General features: G+C 34.7%; 1 protein-coding gene across 1 annotated transcript; it reads right to left on the bottom strand.

The window, feature by feature from the left end:
• Positions 1-14,507: 14,507 nt before the first annotated feature.
• LOC107888499 (uncharacterized) lies at positions 14,508-15,379 on the bottom strand. Its single transcript, XM_016812631.2, has one exon. It carries the CDS (start codon positions 15,078-15,080, stop codon positions 14,616-14,618), a length of 465 nt encoding a protein of 154 aa, XP_016668120.1. The 5' UTR covers positions 15,081-15,379; the 3' UTR covers positions 14,508-14,615.
• Between the last annotated feature and the right edge of the window lie 835 nt (positions 15,380-16,214).

Genomic DNA, 16,214 nt, shown 5'->3' on the forward strand with positions numbered 1-16,214 from the left:
TTTATTTTATTTTGATAGGCAAAACAACGCTTGTCAAAATTGGCGCCGTTGCCGAGGAGTTTTATTTTCGGCAATTATTGATTATTTTGTTTGATTTTTATGACCAGGAGAAACCCGGGGACTCTAGTTCAATATAACCCAAAAATTGAAGCAAGCGCTCGTAGAAATCACGGTCAAACGCTTCGACGAAAGAAGCAGCAAGAGCAAAGAGAACGACAATCCAATCTGGAATCTACTTCTGCGACACCACCACGTGAACCGGAACAAACTCCCAACGAAGGACCATATCCCAACACCACTACTCCAATAACAAATCCCACGTTTGAACCGGAGCCAATGGCGAACCAAACCATTAGAGAGCTTGCTGCCGCCCCCGCTGTACAACAACCGCTCTGCATTACCTTTCCTCAAGGCACTACCCCTTTTCAACTCAAAACAGGGTTAATTCATCTCATCCCTACATTCAACGGTCTTCCTAGCGAAAGCCCACATAAACATCTCGCTGAATTCCACATGGTGTGTACTAGCATGAAGCCGCAAGGAGTCTCAGAAGACCAAATCAAACTAAGGGCATTTCCTTTTTCTTTAGCCGGAATGGCTAAGGAATGGTTATTTTACCTTCCGCCTAACTCAATAACCACATGGGCTGAACTATCTCGTGTATTCCTTGATAGGTATTTTCTAGCGGCAAAGGTGAGCGAGCTTAGGCGAAGCATTTTGGGAATCCAGCAAAGGAGCGATGAATCTCTCTACGACTACTGGGATAGGTTCAAAAAGTTATGCGTAAGTTGCCCGCAGCATGGCCTATCCGAGCAGACCCTTCTTCAGTATCTCTATGAAGGGATACTTTCGATGGACAAAAAGATGGTGGATGCTGCAAGTGGTGGCGCACTCGTCAATATGACGCCAGAAAATGCTAGAACTCTAATCTCTACTATGGCCGCAAACTCGCAACAGTTCGGCTCTTCAAGTGAACCTAGCCGACGGGTTTACGAAGTAAGTACCGTTTCTTTGGAAAATAAAATAGACAAATTGACTGATATTGTCAATTCTCTTGTCACAGGTAAGATAGGAGCCGCGAAGGTTTGTGGAATCTGCACGATGCCGAACCACCCAACCGATTCATGTCCAATGATACAAAAATGAGACGGGTGCCTAAGTCAATGCCATAAATAATTTCCCAGGACCTCCTCAAAGGCCATACAATCCCTACGGTAACACTTTCAATCCCGGTTGGAGAGACCATCCAAATATGAGTTATGGAAACAAAAACCAAAATTACCAACCGAGACCACCTCCCTTTCCAAAACAATCACCACAAAAAACCTCTCTTGAGACCATTGTTGAAAAGTTGGCCATTTCACAAGAGAAATTCCAAACCCAAACACAATCTCATCTCCAAGAAATTGACAAACAAATAAGCCAACTAGCCCAAACTGTTGGTCGCCTAGAGTCTCAAGGACGATTGCCCTCTCAAACCGAAACAAATCCAAGGGAAAATGTGAGCGCGATTACTTTACGAAGTGGTACCGTAATTTCACCAGAGTCGACAAAGGAGCTCGAGAAAATCGAGAAAGACAAAGAAGACACTTCTTTGAAGAGTCAAGTAGAAAAATCCTCGCCTACCTCAAGTAAAGTCATTCCTAGTCCTTCTTTTTCTACTTACGAGACTCCTCCTCCCTTTCCAAGAAAGCTTGCAAGGCGTGACAAAAAGGAAGAGGAGAAGGAAATTTTGGATATATTCAAAAAAGTGGAAATCAATATTCCACTCCTTGATGTCATTCAGAAGGTGCCAAAATATGCGAAGTTTTTGAAAGACTTATGCACAAATCGGAGGCGATTATTCGGCAATGAAAGATTTAACCTCAACGAGAATATTTCGGCCGTTTTTCAAAGACGCCTACCACCGAAATACAAGAACCAAGGGATGTTTACAATTCCGTGCAAAATAGGAAAAGTCAGAATAAAAAGGGCAATGTGCGATTTAGGCGCATCTATTAATGTCATGCCGCTAAGCGTCTACAACAAAATTTCAACAGAACTATTAAAAGAGACGCGAGTGACGGTTCAATTAGCTGATCAGTCAGTTATCTACCCTGAAGGGGTACTAGAAAACGTGTTGGTAAAGGTAAACAATCTCATTTTCCCTGCTGATTTTTACATTATTGACATGGAAAATGACCGCAGCAACAACGGATCAGAAATCTTGCTTGGACGCCCTTTCTTGTCAACAGCGCATACAAAAATCGATGTCCGTAACGGCATCTTAACCATGGAATTTGACGGGGAAGTGGTTAAATTCGATGTGTACAAAGCTATGAAGTATCGTGATTCCATCGCAAGTTTAAATTTTGTTGATATTATAGATCCGTTAGCCGATGATTTTATCGAAACTGATTTGTTTTATGATTTTTGTAGGAAATTGGAGGATCTCGATAATGAAAGCAAAGTCATTTCAACTCTTTCCTCCATTTCTGATTCTCGATTAATTCCATCTAAACCCCTTCCCTCAATTTTGCAGGCGCCACAACTAGAATTGAAGCAACTTCCATCGCATCTCAAATACGAATTTTTGGGCGATAACCGAACCTTGCCAATTATCATTTCAAGTGAATTATCACGACAGGAAGAGGAAGAATTGATTATTGTTTTGCGCACCTATAAAAAGGCAATTGGATGGACATTAGCTGATATCCAAGGCTTAAGTCCATCCACTTGCATGCATAAAATTAAAATAGAGGAGAATGTGAAACCAACGAGAGAAGGCCAGCGACGTTTAAACCCGCCAATGATGGAGGTTGTGAAGGAGGAGATTCAAAAGTTGCTAGATGCTGACATTATCTACCCCATTTTTAATAGCAAGTGGGTAAGTCCGGTCCATGTTGTGCCAAAGAAGACTGGAATTACGGTGGTCGAAAATGCCAAAGGAGAAATGATTCCGAAGAGAGTACAAAATGGTTGGAGAATGTGTATCGATTATAGGAAACTCAACTCACAAACCCGAAAGGACCATTTTCCTATACCATTTATCGATCAAATGATCGAAAAACTTGCTGGAAAAACATATTACTGTTGTCTTGATGGATTTTTTGGATTTTTTCAGGTTCCGGTGGCACCTGAAGACCAAGAAAAAACAACATTCACTTTCCCTTTCGGAACTTTCGCCTATAGGAGAATGCCTTTTGGTCTTTGCAACGCTCCGACCACATTCCAACGATGCATGTTAAGTATTTTCTCCAATCACATCGAGCGAGGAATAGAGGTATTTATGGATGATTTTACTGTTTACAGTAATTCATTCTCTCAATGCATTTCCAATATTTCTTATGTTCTTAATCAATGCATTGAATTTAAATTGGTTTTAAACTACGACCAATACCATTTCATGGTAAGTAAAGGATTAGTACTCGGTCATGTGGTTTCGGCCCAAGGAATTGCCGTTGATAAGGGAAAGATTGATGTAATTCGTTCACTTTCATACCCCACTTCGGTGAGGGAAATTCGTAGTTTTCTTGGCCATTCAGGTTTCTACCGACGGTTCATAAAGGACTTCTCTAAGTTGGCGCAACCTCTTTGCCGATTACCACAAAAAGACGTGAATTTTATTTTTGATCAATCTTGCAAAGATTCGTTCGATGAGCTTAAGGGAAGGCTTATATCCGTACCAATTGTACAACCACCAAATTGGACTTTACCATTTGAGATTATGTGTGACGCATCTAGCCTTAGTGTGGGAGCCGTTCTCGGCCAAAGGAGCAAAGAAGGACCACACGTGATAGCCTATGCCTCTAGGACTCTCGACTCGGCTCAACGCAACTACTCGATAACGAAAAAAGAGCTTTTTGCTGTCATTTTTGCATTAGAAAAATTTCGTTCTTATTTATTAGGAACTAAATTTTTTGTTTTTCCAATCATGCAGCGCTGAAATACTTGATGAACAAAAAAGAAGCAAAGCCGAGGTTGATACGATGGATTCTCTCACTGCAGGAGTTCGATTTTGAAATCAAGGATAAAAAGGGAAGCGAAAACTTAATAGCTGACCACCTAATCCGTTTGCCTACTTCACCAGTCGAACCTCCCTATGAGAATAATTTCCAGACGAAACATTGATGGAAGCACACGCATCATTCCCATGGTTAGCCGATTTGGCGAATTTTCCAGCTACGGGTAAATTTTCGAACAATCTATCTCAATTTGAGATCAAACGCATAAAAAGAGAGTCTCGATACTACATTTAGGATGATCCATATTTATGGAAAAATTACTCAGATCAAATCGTACGACGATGCGTAAGTAACAGCGAGGTAAAATCCATACTTGAATTTTGTCATTCTTACGCTTGCGGTGGACACTTCGGCCCAAAACGAACCGTACACAAAATCCTTGAGTGCGGATTTTATTGGCCAACCTTGTTTAAAGACACTTACAACTTTTGCAAAGCATGTGACAAGTGCCAAAGAGTCGGAAATCTAAGTCGAAGGAGTGAGATGCCGTTAAATCCTATACACATCTGTGAAATTTTCGATGTGTGGGGGCTCGATTATATGGGGCCATTTACCTCATCATTTGGAAATTTATACATTATTTTGGCCGTTGATTACGTTTCGAAATGGGTAGAGGCGAAAGCCACCCGAGAAAATGATGCGAAAACCACAACTAATTTTTTACGTGATTTTATTTTCTCAAGATTTGGAACTCCGAGAGCGATCATTTGCGATAGAGGAACACATTTCATTAACCAAGTCGTCGAAGCTTTGATGAAGAAATATGGCGTGACTCAGCGGATAGCAACAGCTTATCATCCGCAAACCAACGGACAAGTTGAGGTTTCTAATCGAGAAATCAAGTCAATCCTAGAGAAGACCGTTAAACCAAACTGGAAAGATTGGATCTTGAAGTTAGTTGATGCGTTGTGGGCATATCGCACGGCCTACAAAGGACCTATCGGGATGTCACCTTACCGACTTGTTTTCGGTAAACCTTGCCACTTGCCTATCGAACTTGAGCATAAGGCATTTTGGGCTGTGAAGGAATGTAATATGGAGATGAACGCTGTTGGCGAAGCACGGAAACTTCATATCTAAGAGCTTGAGAGATTCGTCACAATGCTTACGATAGCGCACAAAATTATAAAAAGCGAACAAAAGCATTTCATGACAAGCGCATTTCATTTAAATCATTTTCCGTTGGGCAGAAAGTTCTCCTATTTAACTCAAAATTAAAAATTTTTGCAGGAAAACTTAAGTCCAAGTGGAGCGGACCATTTACCGTGATCAATGTTTTTCCTCATGGAGCCGTAGAAATTGAGGATAGCTCAGGTACACGGTTTAAAGTTAATGGACAATGGCTAAAACCTTCCTTCGAGAGCATACCAATTGGACTAATTGAAGAAATCGGGTTAGAAGAGCCAAAAATCTGACAGGAAAATGTCGAGCTTAACGACGTTAAACAAAGCGCTAAATAGGAGGCAACCCATTTGTTTACTTTTCATCAATTTTAATTTTTTTTTTGTCGTTTGTTCAGACCCCTCCAGGCCCTAGAAGAGAACATCACGGAAATACTCTCCTTCCTTTACCTCTGCCGTGGCCGCCGTCGTCATTGATCACGGGGAGTATCCTTTACCTTTCTTTGTTCTTAAATGTACTTTACATTTTTTTCCGTATTGGGACAATACGATTAAGTGAGGGGAGGGTAAAGGATGACATTAATTTCGCCTTGCTTGTCATATTTGTTTGATGATATGTTTGTTTGAATTGATTAGAAGAACAACTCCTTTGCCATTGCTTGTCGCTAAGCATGTTATGATTATTTTAGTTCATAAAGATACTTGAATTCTAGCATGTTTGGTAATCGAATAATATGAGTAAGTCCAATTTGACAACCCTTACAATTTGTCTTGATGTTGTTAGTTGAATTTCTCACCTAGCTTAATTAATTAGCCCATTTTGTGAAAACTTGAGCCTTTAGCATGTATGATTATATTTTTATGCTCTTTTTCTTGCCTGAGAATGTCAATTTGGACATTGGAATCTAGAACTTGTGGCTTGTATGCATTTTGAGATTACATTGGAATTTGATGCATTAATATGATTTATGCATTAGGATTTACCCTTTCTTTTCCCTTAATGAACCAAGTTGAAACCTAATCTCGTTTTCTTTGTTTTCACAAGATTTTAAACCTTAGCCTTTTCATTTATTCCTCTCTTCCACCATTGACAAGACAAAGAGTATAAGTTTAAGGTTGTGAGATCATGTTCCACAAGAAAAAAGACAAAAAGCAAAAAAAAAAACAACAAAAAAAAGAAGAAGAAATAATTCAAAAAAAAAAGAAAATAAAAAAAAGTTAAAAAAAATAAAAGTTTGATGATTTGTTCATTATAGCTACCTTTGCTTAGTTTGCTTATTCTTGTTGCCTATGTTTTCTAATGTTGTGGACATGATATAGTTACTTGTTGGGAAACTCTTGTCTTGATTTTCTTTAGCCTCATTTTAGCCTTATTCCCAACCTTTACCTAAGCCCCATTACATTATTTATTAAAAGTCCTAATGATTTTTGCATCTCATTTCTTTAAAGTAGTGGAGAATTGATCTTGCCACAAGCCTATGGAAACCCTTATTCAAATTTTGACTTTGAGTGAATTTGATTTCTACACCCGAGACACTTTTAGTGATTTGAGTGCATCTTGGTAAGAATTAAGCTGAGGTTAGAATTTGATTGATAATTGATAGACAATGGTAAGGTTGAATGATTGTTCTTGCTTGCACCTATTCGTTTTGATTCATGTTCTATTCACGTCATTTTTTGTGCACTTGAACTCTCATAACTTTGTTTAAGACTTGCAACGGTTTAGGAGAAAGATGATTAAGCTTTTGATTAATTTATTTCAAACATACTTGAGGGCAAGTATGAGATAAGTGAGGGGGAATTTGATGTACTCTTATATTTGACACTTTTTGCTTGTTAATTCCTTTGTCTTATGGATTTTTCACTACTTAATTGGTTGTATTTGATTTATTTCTTGTGTAGTGAACCCAATACTGGAAATGGCAACAAAAAGACGTAATCTGCAGTTTTCTTTCTTTTTATTCTGTCACGGCTGGAGCCGTGGGCACGACGCTGGGCACGACGCGGATCTGACGTGGCAAATCAGAAGTCAACACGGGGAATATTCTGGAAACAACTTATCTTGATCTATTGACGTGATTTGGGAGATTTTGGATTTCATTCTCATAATTTTAAAGATATTATCTTATCTTTTTTGATTAGTTTTCCTTGTTGATTTGGGAATTTGAAGCCTATAAATACCCACCTTTGGGTAAGGCTAAGTATCTCTTGTCTTTTGTTCTTATTGCTACTTTGTTTTCATTTTTAATAAAATTTTCTTCTTTTGTTTTATTTCTACTTTACTTTATTTTATTTATGTTCTTACATTATCAAAACATGTTAAGCACGATAATCAATATCATGCTTGGCTAATTTTTCTCAAGCCAAGAGCTAGTACGAATCAATTCCTTACGTGAGAATTGAATATTGCTTAAATTCCTTCAGGATACATTTTCATCTTTCTGCTTAGATAGTTTGGCAATCGCCCTTACTAAAATTTTTAAACGTTTTTCAAATAAAAAAGGATCCGTTGGTCTGGAATCGTTTAATTTTACAGTTGGGAGGAAGGATCGGCCTGTGGCATTTCGACTTCCTATGAACACTCTTAGCGGCTGTCCGCTAAGGAAAGACGAGATCGGAAATGATTCTTGATAAGACAACTTCTGAGTTGGGCTTTTCCTGTTTTAACACTAAGTATTTTAACGGCGATAGACGTGGTTGATTTGCTTAAGAATCGAATTTCGAAGATAGACTTGGGAAGATCGGTTACATGAGAGAAAAGCAAGTTACGATGGGTTGGGCCTCGTAGACTGTAATAGATATGAATCCCGGAGCAAAAATCTATTTTCGATGATCATGGGAATTTGACGAAACTAGCTCGAGGCGATTCTTATACTCGTGTTTATTGAACTTAATTTTTCATCTTTTTTATTTTATTGCTTTTATTTTAATACATCTTTCTTTGCACTTTTACTTGTTTATTTTATTTTCTTATTACTTCTCAAATCACCTTTTTTTTTTATTTTCTATTTCAGCTCCTAGGTCGAGAACAAGAAATTTAATCAAAAATTCCATTAAACTCCCTGTGGATCGACCCTCTTCCACTATTCTACCTTTTTATTTATTTATTTTATTTTTGAAGAGGTTTATTTTATTTTGATAGGCAAAACGACGCTTGTCACCGTGGAAAGCCTAATGTATGTTCAGGTTTGTATACATTGGAATCTTGTATACACTATTGGGATGTTAGGCAGATATTTTAAACAACCCTGGTTTGGACCATTAGATAGCATCCAAGAGGGTTATAAGGTATTTTCAAAGAACAAAAAATTACATGCTCACATATTGGAGGTCTAATCAGTTTGAGATCATCAGGTATATAGACTCCGATTTTGATGGAATATGGATACAAGATTTTGTCACTAAGGTGCAAATTGTGAAAACAAATTGCAGTCTTTTATTCCAATAGCAACAAGACACATTAAAGTCAAAACACATAGACTTTAAGTTCCTGGTTGTTAAAGTAAAAGTTCAGAGTGGTTACATGCTTATAAAGCATATTAGGATAAACTCCATGATTGCGAATCCGCTTACTAAGGAACTACACCTAAGATTTTATAAGAGCACATTGCTCATATGGGTGTAATGTCATTTAAAGGATATTTGGTTTTAGTGGGAGTTTGTATTTTTAAATGCTTTTATGTTATAGACACATTTTCAGTTATTTCAGTTTAAAGATAATAAGTTTATTTTCTGCAGAAATAAAGTTTATTTGGTTTATTCACACTCTGATTTTAGTAAGATTTGATCTCACTAAGGAGGACCAGTTGGAAATAGACATGTTTGGATCATATTGCATGTAATTTCCATGCTACACATCCATACTTGATCTCATTTGGTTGTGTTAATATATGTGATCATGGATGGATTTAGTTACGATATTTGTAATGAAAGTCGCCTTGGTTCTATGTTAACATAATTAATGGACGAGATTGTACGAAATGCTTTTTGGATATGATAGTAAAATTTTGAGCTCATAAGGTTATATAATGACATGTAATTATAAAGTAATTAGTATATATATGTGGTCCAAGTGGGAGATTGTTGGAAAATTTGGACACCACATATATAATAAGGATAATTACATGTTATTATTTACTATCATGATAGTTTAGCCCAAATTAAAAGTGATCTAATTTGGCTAGAATTTTATTGGGCTTTTAATTATTAAATAAAGTATGGGTCAAATATGTGTAGATACTCTTCTAATCAAATTCTAATTAATGATGGGCTAATTAGAATTTGATTAGAACTAATATGCTAAGGTTATAAATATTAAGGTTATGGTCCCCAAATTGTACACAAGATATCTTTTCTAATATCCCATCATTAGGAAAGAGAGAGCAGATATTCTCCGAATTTCTTGTGTACTAATTTGGAAGATCAAATCCCCAAGTCCTAGAAAGTTTCAAGGAATCCATGGATTCAGGTACGCTTCCGCATCTAGTTTTGTTCTTGATTTATTCTTAATGATTTGACATGACAGATCCTGGTTCATTAAGTTATATTGTAGATTTATTTTATAAATTCTAACAAGGTCACCTTAGTGGCTAATGTGACGTTTAGAATTCGGGTCAGATCGTGTCGGTTGGGTTTGGGGCGGCATAAAAACCTAAATGCAAAAAACAACAATATGTAAGCATAAAACTTAGTAAGATCTATTTGAAAATCCATAAAACTTACATTGGTTGAAAGAGATAGCCATGATGAGAAAAATAAATTTACAAAGCTATCTATCAAGCAAACACATTTCACTTGGGTAAGTCACTTAAATGAGCATAATAATCACAAGTATAAATCCATGTTGTAGTAATTCATGCAAATAACATACACTAAATTAGCTTTCCCATAATTTCACATTTTCACACCACACACTCACTAAATAAGAACAATATGAAAACAAGGACATTACATCTTGAATCATGTAAAACATGAAAAATTTATCTTACCTAATTAACCAATTCACTATTTTTTTGGATATTTGACCTGATTAAGCAACGAATAAGTAAAAACAGTGGAAGAAATTAAGAAATTGAACACATAAATTTAACGTGGAAAAAAAAACCCTCAAAAGAGGATAAAAAACCACAGGCAAAGATAATTTTACTATAATGGTAAAAGAATTAAGAGTACAAAAGATGGAGAAAAAACTAAACCCTAAAACTCAAAAACAAAGAACCCTCAAAACATAAAGACAATTATGCAAAAGTATTATGAGTTCTAATCTTTTAATGGGTGTGTTTTCTAAGGTTGTAAAAGAGCCTATTTATAGGCTAAATTCGTAGGTCAAATAAATTATACTAATAAATGTTAAATATATTATACTAATGAATATTAAATCTTCTAGAGAGAAAAATATATTTTGTTTCACTTGACTTGCAAGAAATCTTTTATTTAATAGGAATTTGGGTCACACAACTCTAATAATTTCCACCTTAACACAAATTCTCACAACTCCATCTTTGCCAAAGCCCACTACGGGCCTATCTTGAACTATGCAGGGAATTAACTGAGTTGAATCCTTGTTTAGAAGCTGGAAGACTTCTAGCCTTCGACTTGTGCACTGCCAAATGAAAACTAACCCAGGTCTAATTTTCACGAACATAGTGCCCTAACTTTTCAAAACCTATATCCAAAAGAGAACCTCTCTTAAACGAAATGGTTATACCTTTTTCCTTCCCATGACCAAGTTGCCTCCGCTCTAAACGAGTTGACTTTGACTCGTAATAGACGAGGGACGTCTGGTTTCATGATCACTATAGGACCTTCCAAAATATAAAGACTAATGATCCTTTTACCTTTTAACAAACAAGAGCTCCACAAGACACATTAATGTCACTCGACTCGATGTTTATTCTGCAACCTTTAGAGTCTAAAATACTCAAGGAGATGAGATTCTTTCATAAATCAGGTACATACCTGACATCTGAGAGTGTCTTAATTGTCTCATAGTGCTTCCTAATTTTAACAGTACAAATATCGATTACCTTACTGGATGAATTGTTTCCCATACGCACAACTCCACCTTCAACTAAATTGTATGTGGAGAACCATTCTCTGTTGGGACAAATATGACACTAGGTATATGCCAACCTTAAATAAACATACTAAATAACTTTACAAACTTTGTTGAGTCGAGAAACGGATCCTAGATGCTGCTAACCCTCTCAGGTCTTTGCGACCTAATCATAGAACACTAAAGCACAACTATAATATCAAATTTTAATTATCAAATTAATTTTTACTTTATATGTTATAATTCCTAATTCAAATGCGAACGTATCAATGTGCCTTTTGGCATTACATCTCGATTTCATATTTTAAGTAATTTGATATGTTTCATGACATTATTCATATTTCACTTCCATTGTTTCACGATATCAATTAATCTCTAAGTCATCTAGCTTAATTAGCATCATAGTAGTTGCTATCATAACTTTACATCATTTATTTAACCAATATAGCATTAAGTAACCTTATCAATTCTAACACAGCATACAACATATTTACTTTCCTTAATCACTTATCATGCCTTGAATTGTCCAATAGCTTTCATAATAATATAAAATCACCAAAATACATATGAGATAAAACATATTTTCACTAATGATAACTTTGAGTAAAAAACTAAACAAGAAGTTAAGCATGGGATAAGAACATATCGAATTAGAGATTACTCGACTACGATCTTTATCCTTCCTTTAACCCTCGACGTCTTAGCATTGTTTTTAGTCATATACAATAAGTTCGATTATGAAAATAGTGTTAGTTTCACACAAAATCTATGGAAATTCATCAATTAAACATGAATTGCATTTTATTCATTTTAGTCCTTCTAAGAGCTAATATTTAAAAACTTCTTATCTTTCAATTTAACCTGTTAAGTCTAAATTCATTTTCATTCTTATTCACTAGGGACCTCTAGCTTTCAGGCCATGACATAATTTTTTAACAGCTTTAACTTTATTCAACTTGGTCCCTAATTTCATAAAATTAACTATAAAACACTTTCCACCATCTTTAAATATGACCCTAACATAAACAAAGCACATCCTTTACAAATCCATTACTATCAAGCTTCAATTTCATCAAATCTCAACAATGGCAACATGAAATAAATTCAGCAATTAAGAAACCTATCTCATAAGTATGACATGCTAATCTTAGATAATTAAGGCTCCATAAAAATATAATGAAAAGAACATATTTACCTAATCCAATTTGAACTGAAAATGGTAAAGGATTTGGTTAAAATTGCTTCTTTTCTCCCTAACATGAATAACACAATTTTGAGGAAAAAGATGATATGTTTCTCTCTCCCACTCACATAACATATATATAGATAATTAGTAATATAATTAATTCCTTAAACATGATTAATCCAATGGTTGAAATATAATTCTTCTAATGCAAGTGGAGATGAATGGTTATGATCACCTCATGGCACTAACCATGAAATAATTATGGTTAAATATCCATTTAGTCCTTAATTGAATTGCTACAAGAGCCCTCTTGCATTTTCTAAATTAAAACTTAATAGCTATTGCACTTTTACAATTTAGACCTTATACTATAATTAACAGCTTTCGCAATTTAATTACCCAACCATTCAGTAATATTTTCCATACTAAATATGTATTCATAAATTTACTAACTCCATTTACGATATTCGACTTTGAAATGTATTTCCCGACATCGGTTAAAATCGGGTCGTTACAATTAGGCCCATGTCTCACTATATGACATTATTACACTAAAACAATAATGTTTCAATGTCACACTTCATTATAAAATCCCTAATTAATACAAGTTATTATCTCTAGAAAATTCATTATACGCTCTTTCCAAAATAATGCCACTTAAAACATCCGAAATTCTGGGATGTTACCTTTAATCGCCTCATAGGCCATAGCACTTCATCAAATTAAAACTTAATAAAAACATGTACATAAACCAAACCATGTACTTCATTTGCATCAATTGTTCACATATTGCAAAAGGGATACCATATAAATGACCACTTAAAGCATAAAAGAAACCAATCAAACTATCATCAAGAATTACCTTCGAGAATCATTCGTGAAATACAACCTCTAACTTTGTCACTAATGTCATCACCATATTGCATTTGAGGCATCATATGAAATTTCACAAAACCTTCAATTTTCAAACCTACCTTTCATTGAGATCTTCCTTGGGTATGTTTTTTTGCCAAATCTCTAACTGTGTGATCCTCATTCTTTGTTGGAACCACTGCATCCCCTTTCTTTGTCTTTCGTTCTTTAACCTTGCAATCTTCTTCTTCTTCTTCTTCAACCTCCTCCATTACGTTGACTTCCCTTGGTGTTATGTTTGGTGCAAAATTTTTAGTTTAGACTTGGGGGATGTGGTGTACCAATAGCAAGATAAGTTGCCCATTAAGGGAGTGTCTTTTCATGTTTTTCCAACACTTTGGCCCATGAAATAATAATTTTTTTGGCCTTGTGGGGATCTACTTTGATTGAGAGCTCCAAATTTTGAATTTTATCTTCTACTATGATTGCTTGGTTAGGTTTCACTTTTATGTGTTTTTGAGAATTGTCCTTGGTTGTATCCTCTTTATTTTAGGGGACTTTTTCATCTGCTTCTTATGCGTTCTATGGGGATATTTTTCTTTTAACTTTGTAATGTTGTTTTGGAAATTTTTTAGGTAAAAGTATTATGGAAGTACCTATACTAGGAGTTGAATTGCATTTTGCTTCTTCTACTTAAAAAATGAGTAAATTAGTTTATGTATGTTAGATCAAAGAGTAAACTGATCATTCTATTTAAAATTTCATCCATTTTTACTGTCACGTCAACATGAAGTACATGTGTCACTATCTAGTTACGTCATCAACCACGTCTATTTTTAACATAAAAATAGATGAAATTTTTAATAGAAAAGACTAATTTGCTCTTTGATATAATATAAAAATGCTAATTTGATCAATAAAATTTAATCAATAGAGACAAAAAGAAAATATACTGTCAAAATCACAAACAAATAAAATAGTAATTAACAATAAAGAAAATCAATAAAAAAAACCAAAGGAATAACTTCTTATGCAATAGTTTACAATAACATTAATCTTTTTTTCTTTTCCTTTTTGCAATCAATGATACAATTCTCAATAGTTACTAAAAAAGGATGTTACATCTATATGTTAAAAAATAAATGATTCAAGGATAGAAGCTAAAAATAGTAAAATTAGTATAATGAAAGGCTAAGGAAGGATGATATGAAAAGTGAGAATGGTGAGAATTCTTCTTTCTTGGATAAAAAATGTATTATTTTTCATACAGAGAAAAGGTTTTGATTGAATTTAAAAGCTACACTCATGAAAATGTATCTATATTATGAAAATGATTTCAAAAATGGCATAAGATCCAACCCTTCTACAAAAAATGTCAAAATTAATTGATTTTTCAATCACAATGCCTTTGATAATGACAATGGAATTTCACTCTCATGTGAAGTAATGGATACATCATTTGAACTAGTAGAGGAAGGCCTACCATCTCTTTTGGTGTTTCTTTCTTGACCATTTTTGGCTTCATCATTTGAAGGAGCAATTGGTGCATCTTTGGCATTCACATCAATATCATTAGAACCACTGCCAGCGGCACCACCACCACTATCAAGATCACCATATAAGTTACCAGTTACCATCCTAAATCCAAAAGCCCTTGAGGTTATACGATATAGTATAGTCAAGATCCAAAATATCCAAGGCATACAAACAAGGACTAAACCAACAATAGGAAGCGATTGGGAAGACTGAGATTGGGGAGAGGTCATGTAAACCAAAAGGCAACCACCTCCAATAGTTACACAAAGAAATAAAATGCCGCTGATTGTCCATATATATGTACGACCTGGATCTGAGTCAGGCATTTGGAAAATCTACACAAAATATTCAAACAAATATGAGATTGACATGATTCATGATCCATGTTTTTGAATAATGGAATCCATTTGAGACAATGTGATTTTTATTTTTCCCTCGGTGGTCCTTATTTCTGGATGAATATGGTTAATTTGTGTCAAAAAACAAGGTGAGAAAAAGAGAAAATAATTTTGGGAGAAAGAGAGAGAGAGAGAAAGAGAAAGAGAGAGAGAGAGAGAGAGAGAAAAAGAAAGAGAGAGAGATAGACGTGTTTGGTTTATATTTCTATCATGTCTCACCTCCTAAAACAAAGATTAGTTCCATAGATAAGACTCTCTGCCTCAACATTATATATAACTAGTTGTTTATTCAACTTTTAGCATTACTATATATACATATAACAAGACCTAATTTCTATAATTTTAGTTTAATGTAATCATTTTTTAAAATCATTTTCGTATTTTTTAATTTTTTTTGACAAGTTAATCATTAACTTTAAATTGTTAGAATTATTAGATCAAACTGTGTTGTTTGAATCAGACTGGACTAGTTGGATTGGGAATCAGTCTGAAGAGTGGGTTTGAATTTATAAAAAAAATGTAATTAGGCTGGTTGGATTAGTGAACTGGTGGCCTAATTGGTTCGGCCACCAATCCGGTTTAAAAAACATTGAGATTAATATTTTATGCATTAATATTTTATATAGGATGGAAATTTGAAGTGTATAATTCTATGTACCATCAATCAATTTGATTATTCCCAATCACTAAGGCTTTATCCGGTTTAAAAAACATTGAGATTAATATTTTATGCATTAATATTTTATATAAGATGGAAATTTGAAGTGTATAATTCTATTTACCATTAATCAATTTGATTATTCTCAATCATTAAGGCTTTGCTTGGTAGAATGGGAAGAAAGTTGAAAGGATGGAAATTTGAAGGGGTATAAAACTAGAAGGATGGAAAACATAATTTTTTTTTCATGGGTGTGCTCAGTAGGAAAGATGGAAAAATGGAAAGAAAAAGTAAATTTCTTTCCATCCATTGCTTGGTAAAGTTAAAAATAAAATGAAAGAAAATAACACATTTGAAAAACACATAATTTTAAACTCACATACACATCTTCCTCATTTTCTCTC

This window comes from Gossypium hirsutum, chromosome A09, assembly GCF_007990345.1.
Source record: "Gossypium hirsutum isolate 1008001.06 chromosome A09, Gossypium_hirsutum_v2.1, whole genome shotgun sequence".
Classification (NCBI taxonomy): domain Eukaryota; kingdom Viridiplantae; phylum Streptophyta; class Magnoliopsida; order Malvales; family Malvaceae; genus Gossypium; species Gossypium hirsutum.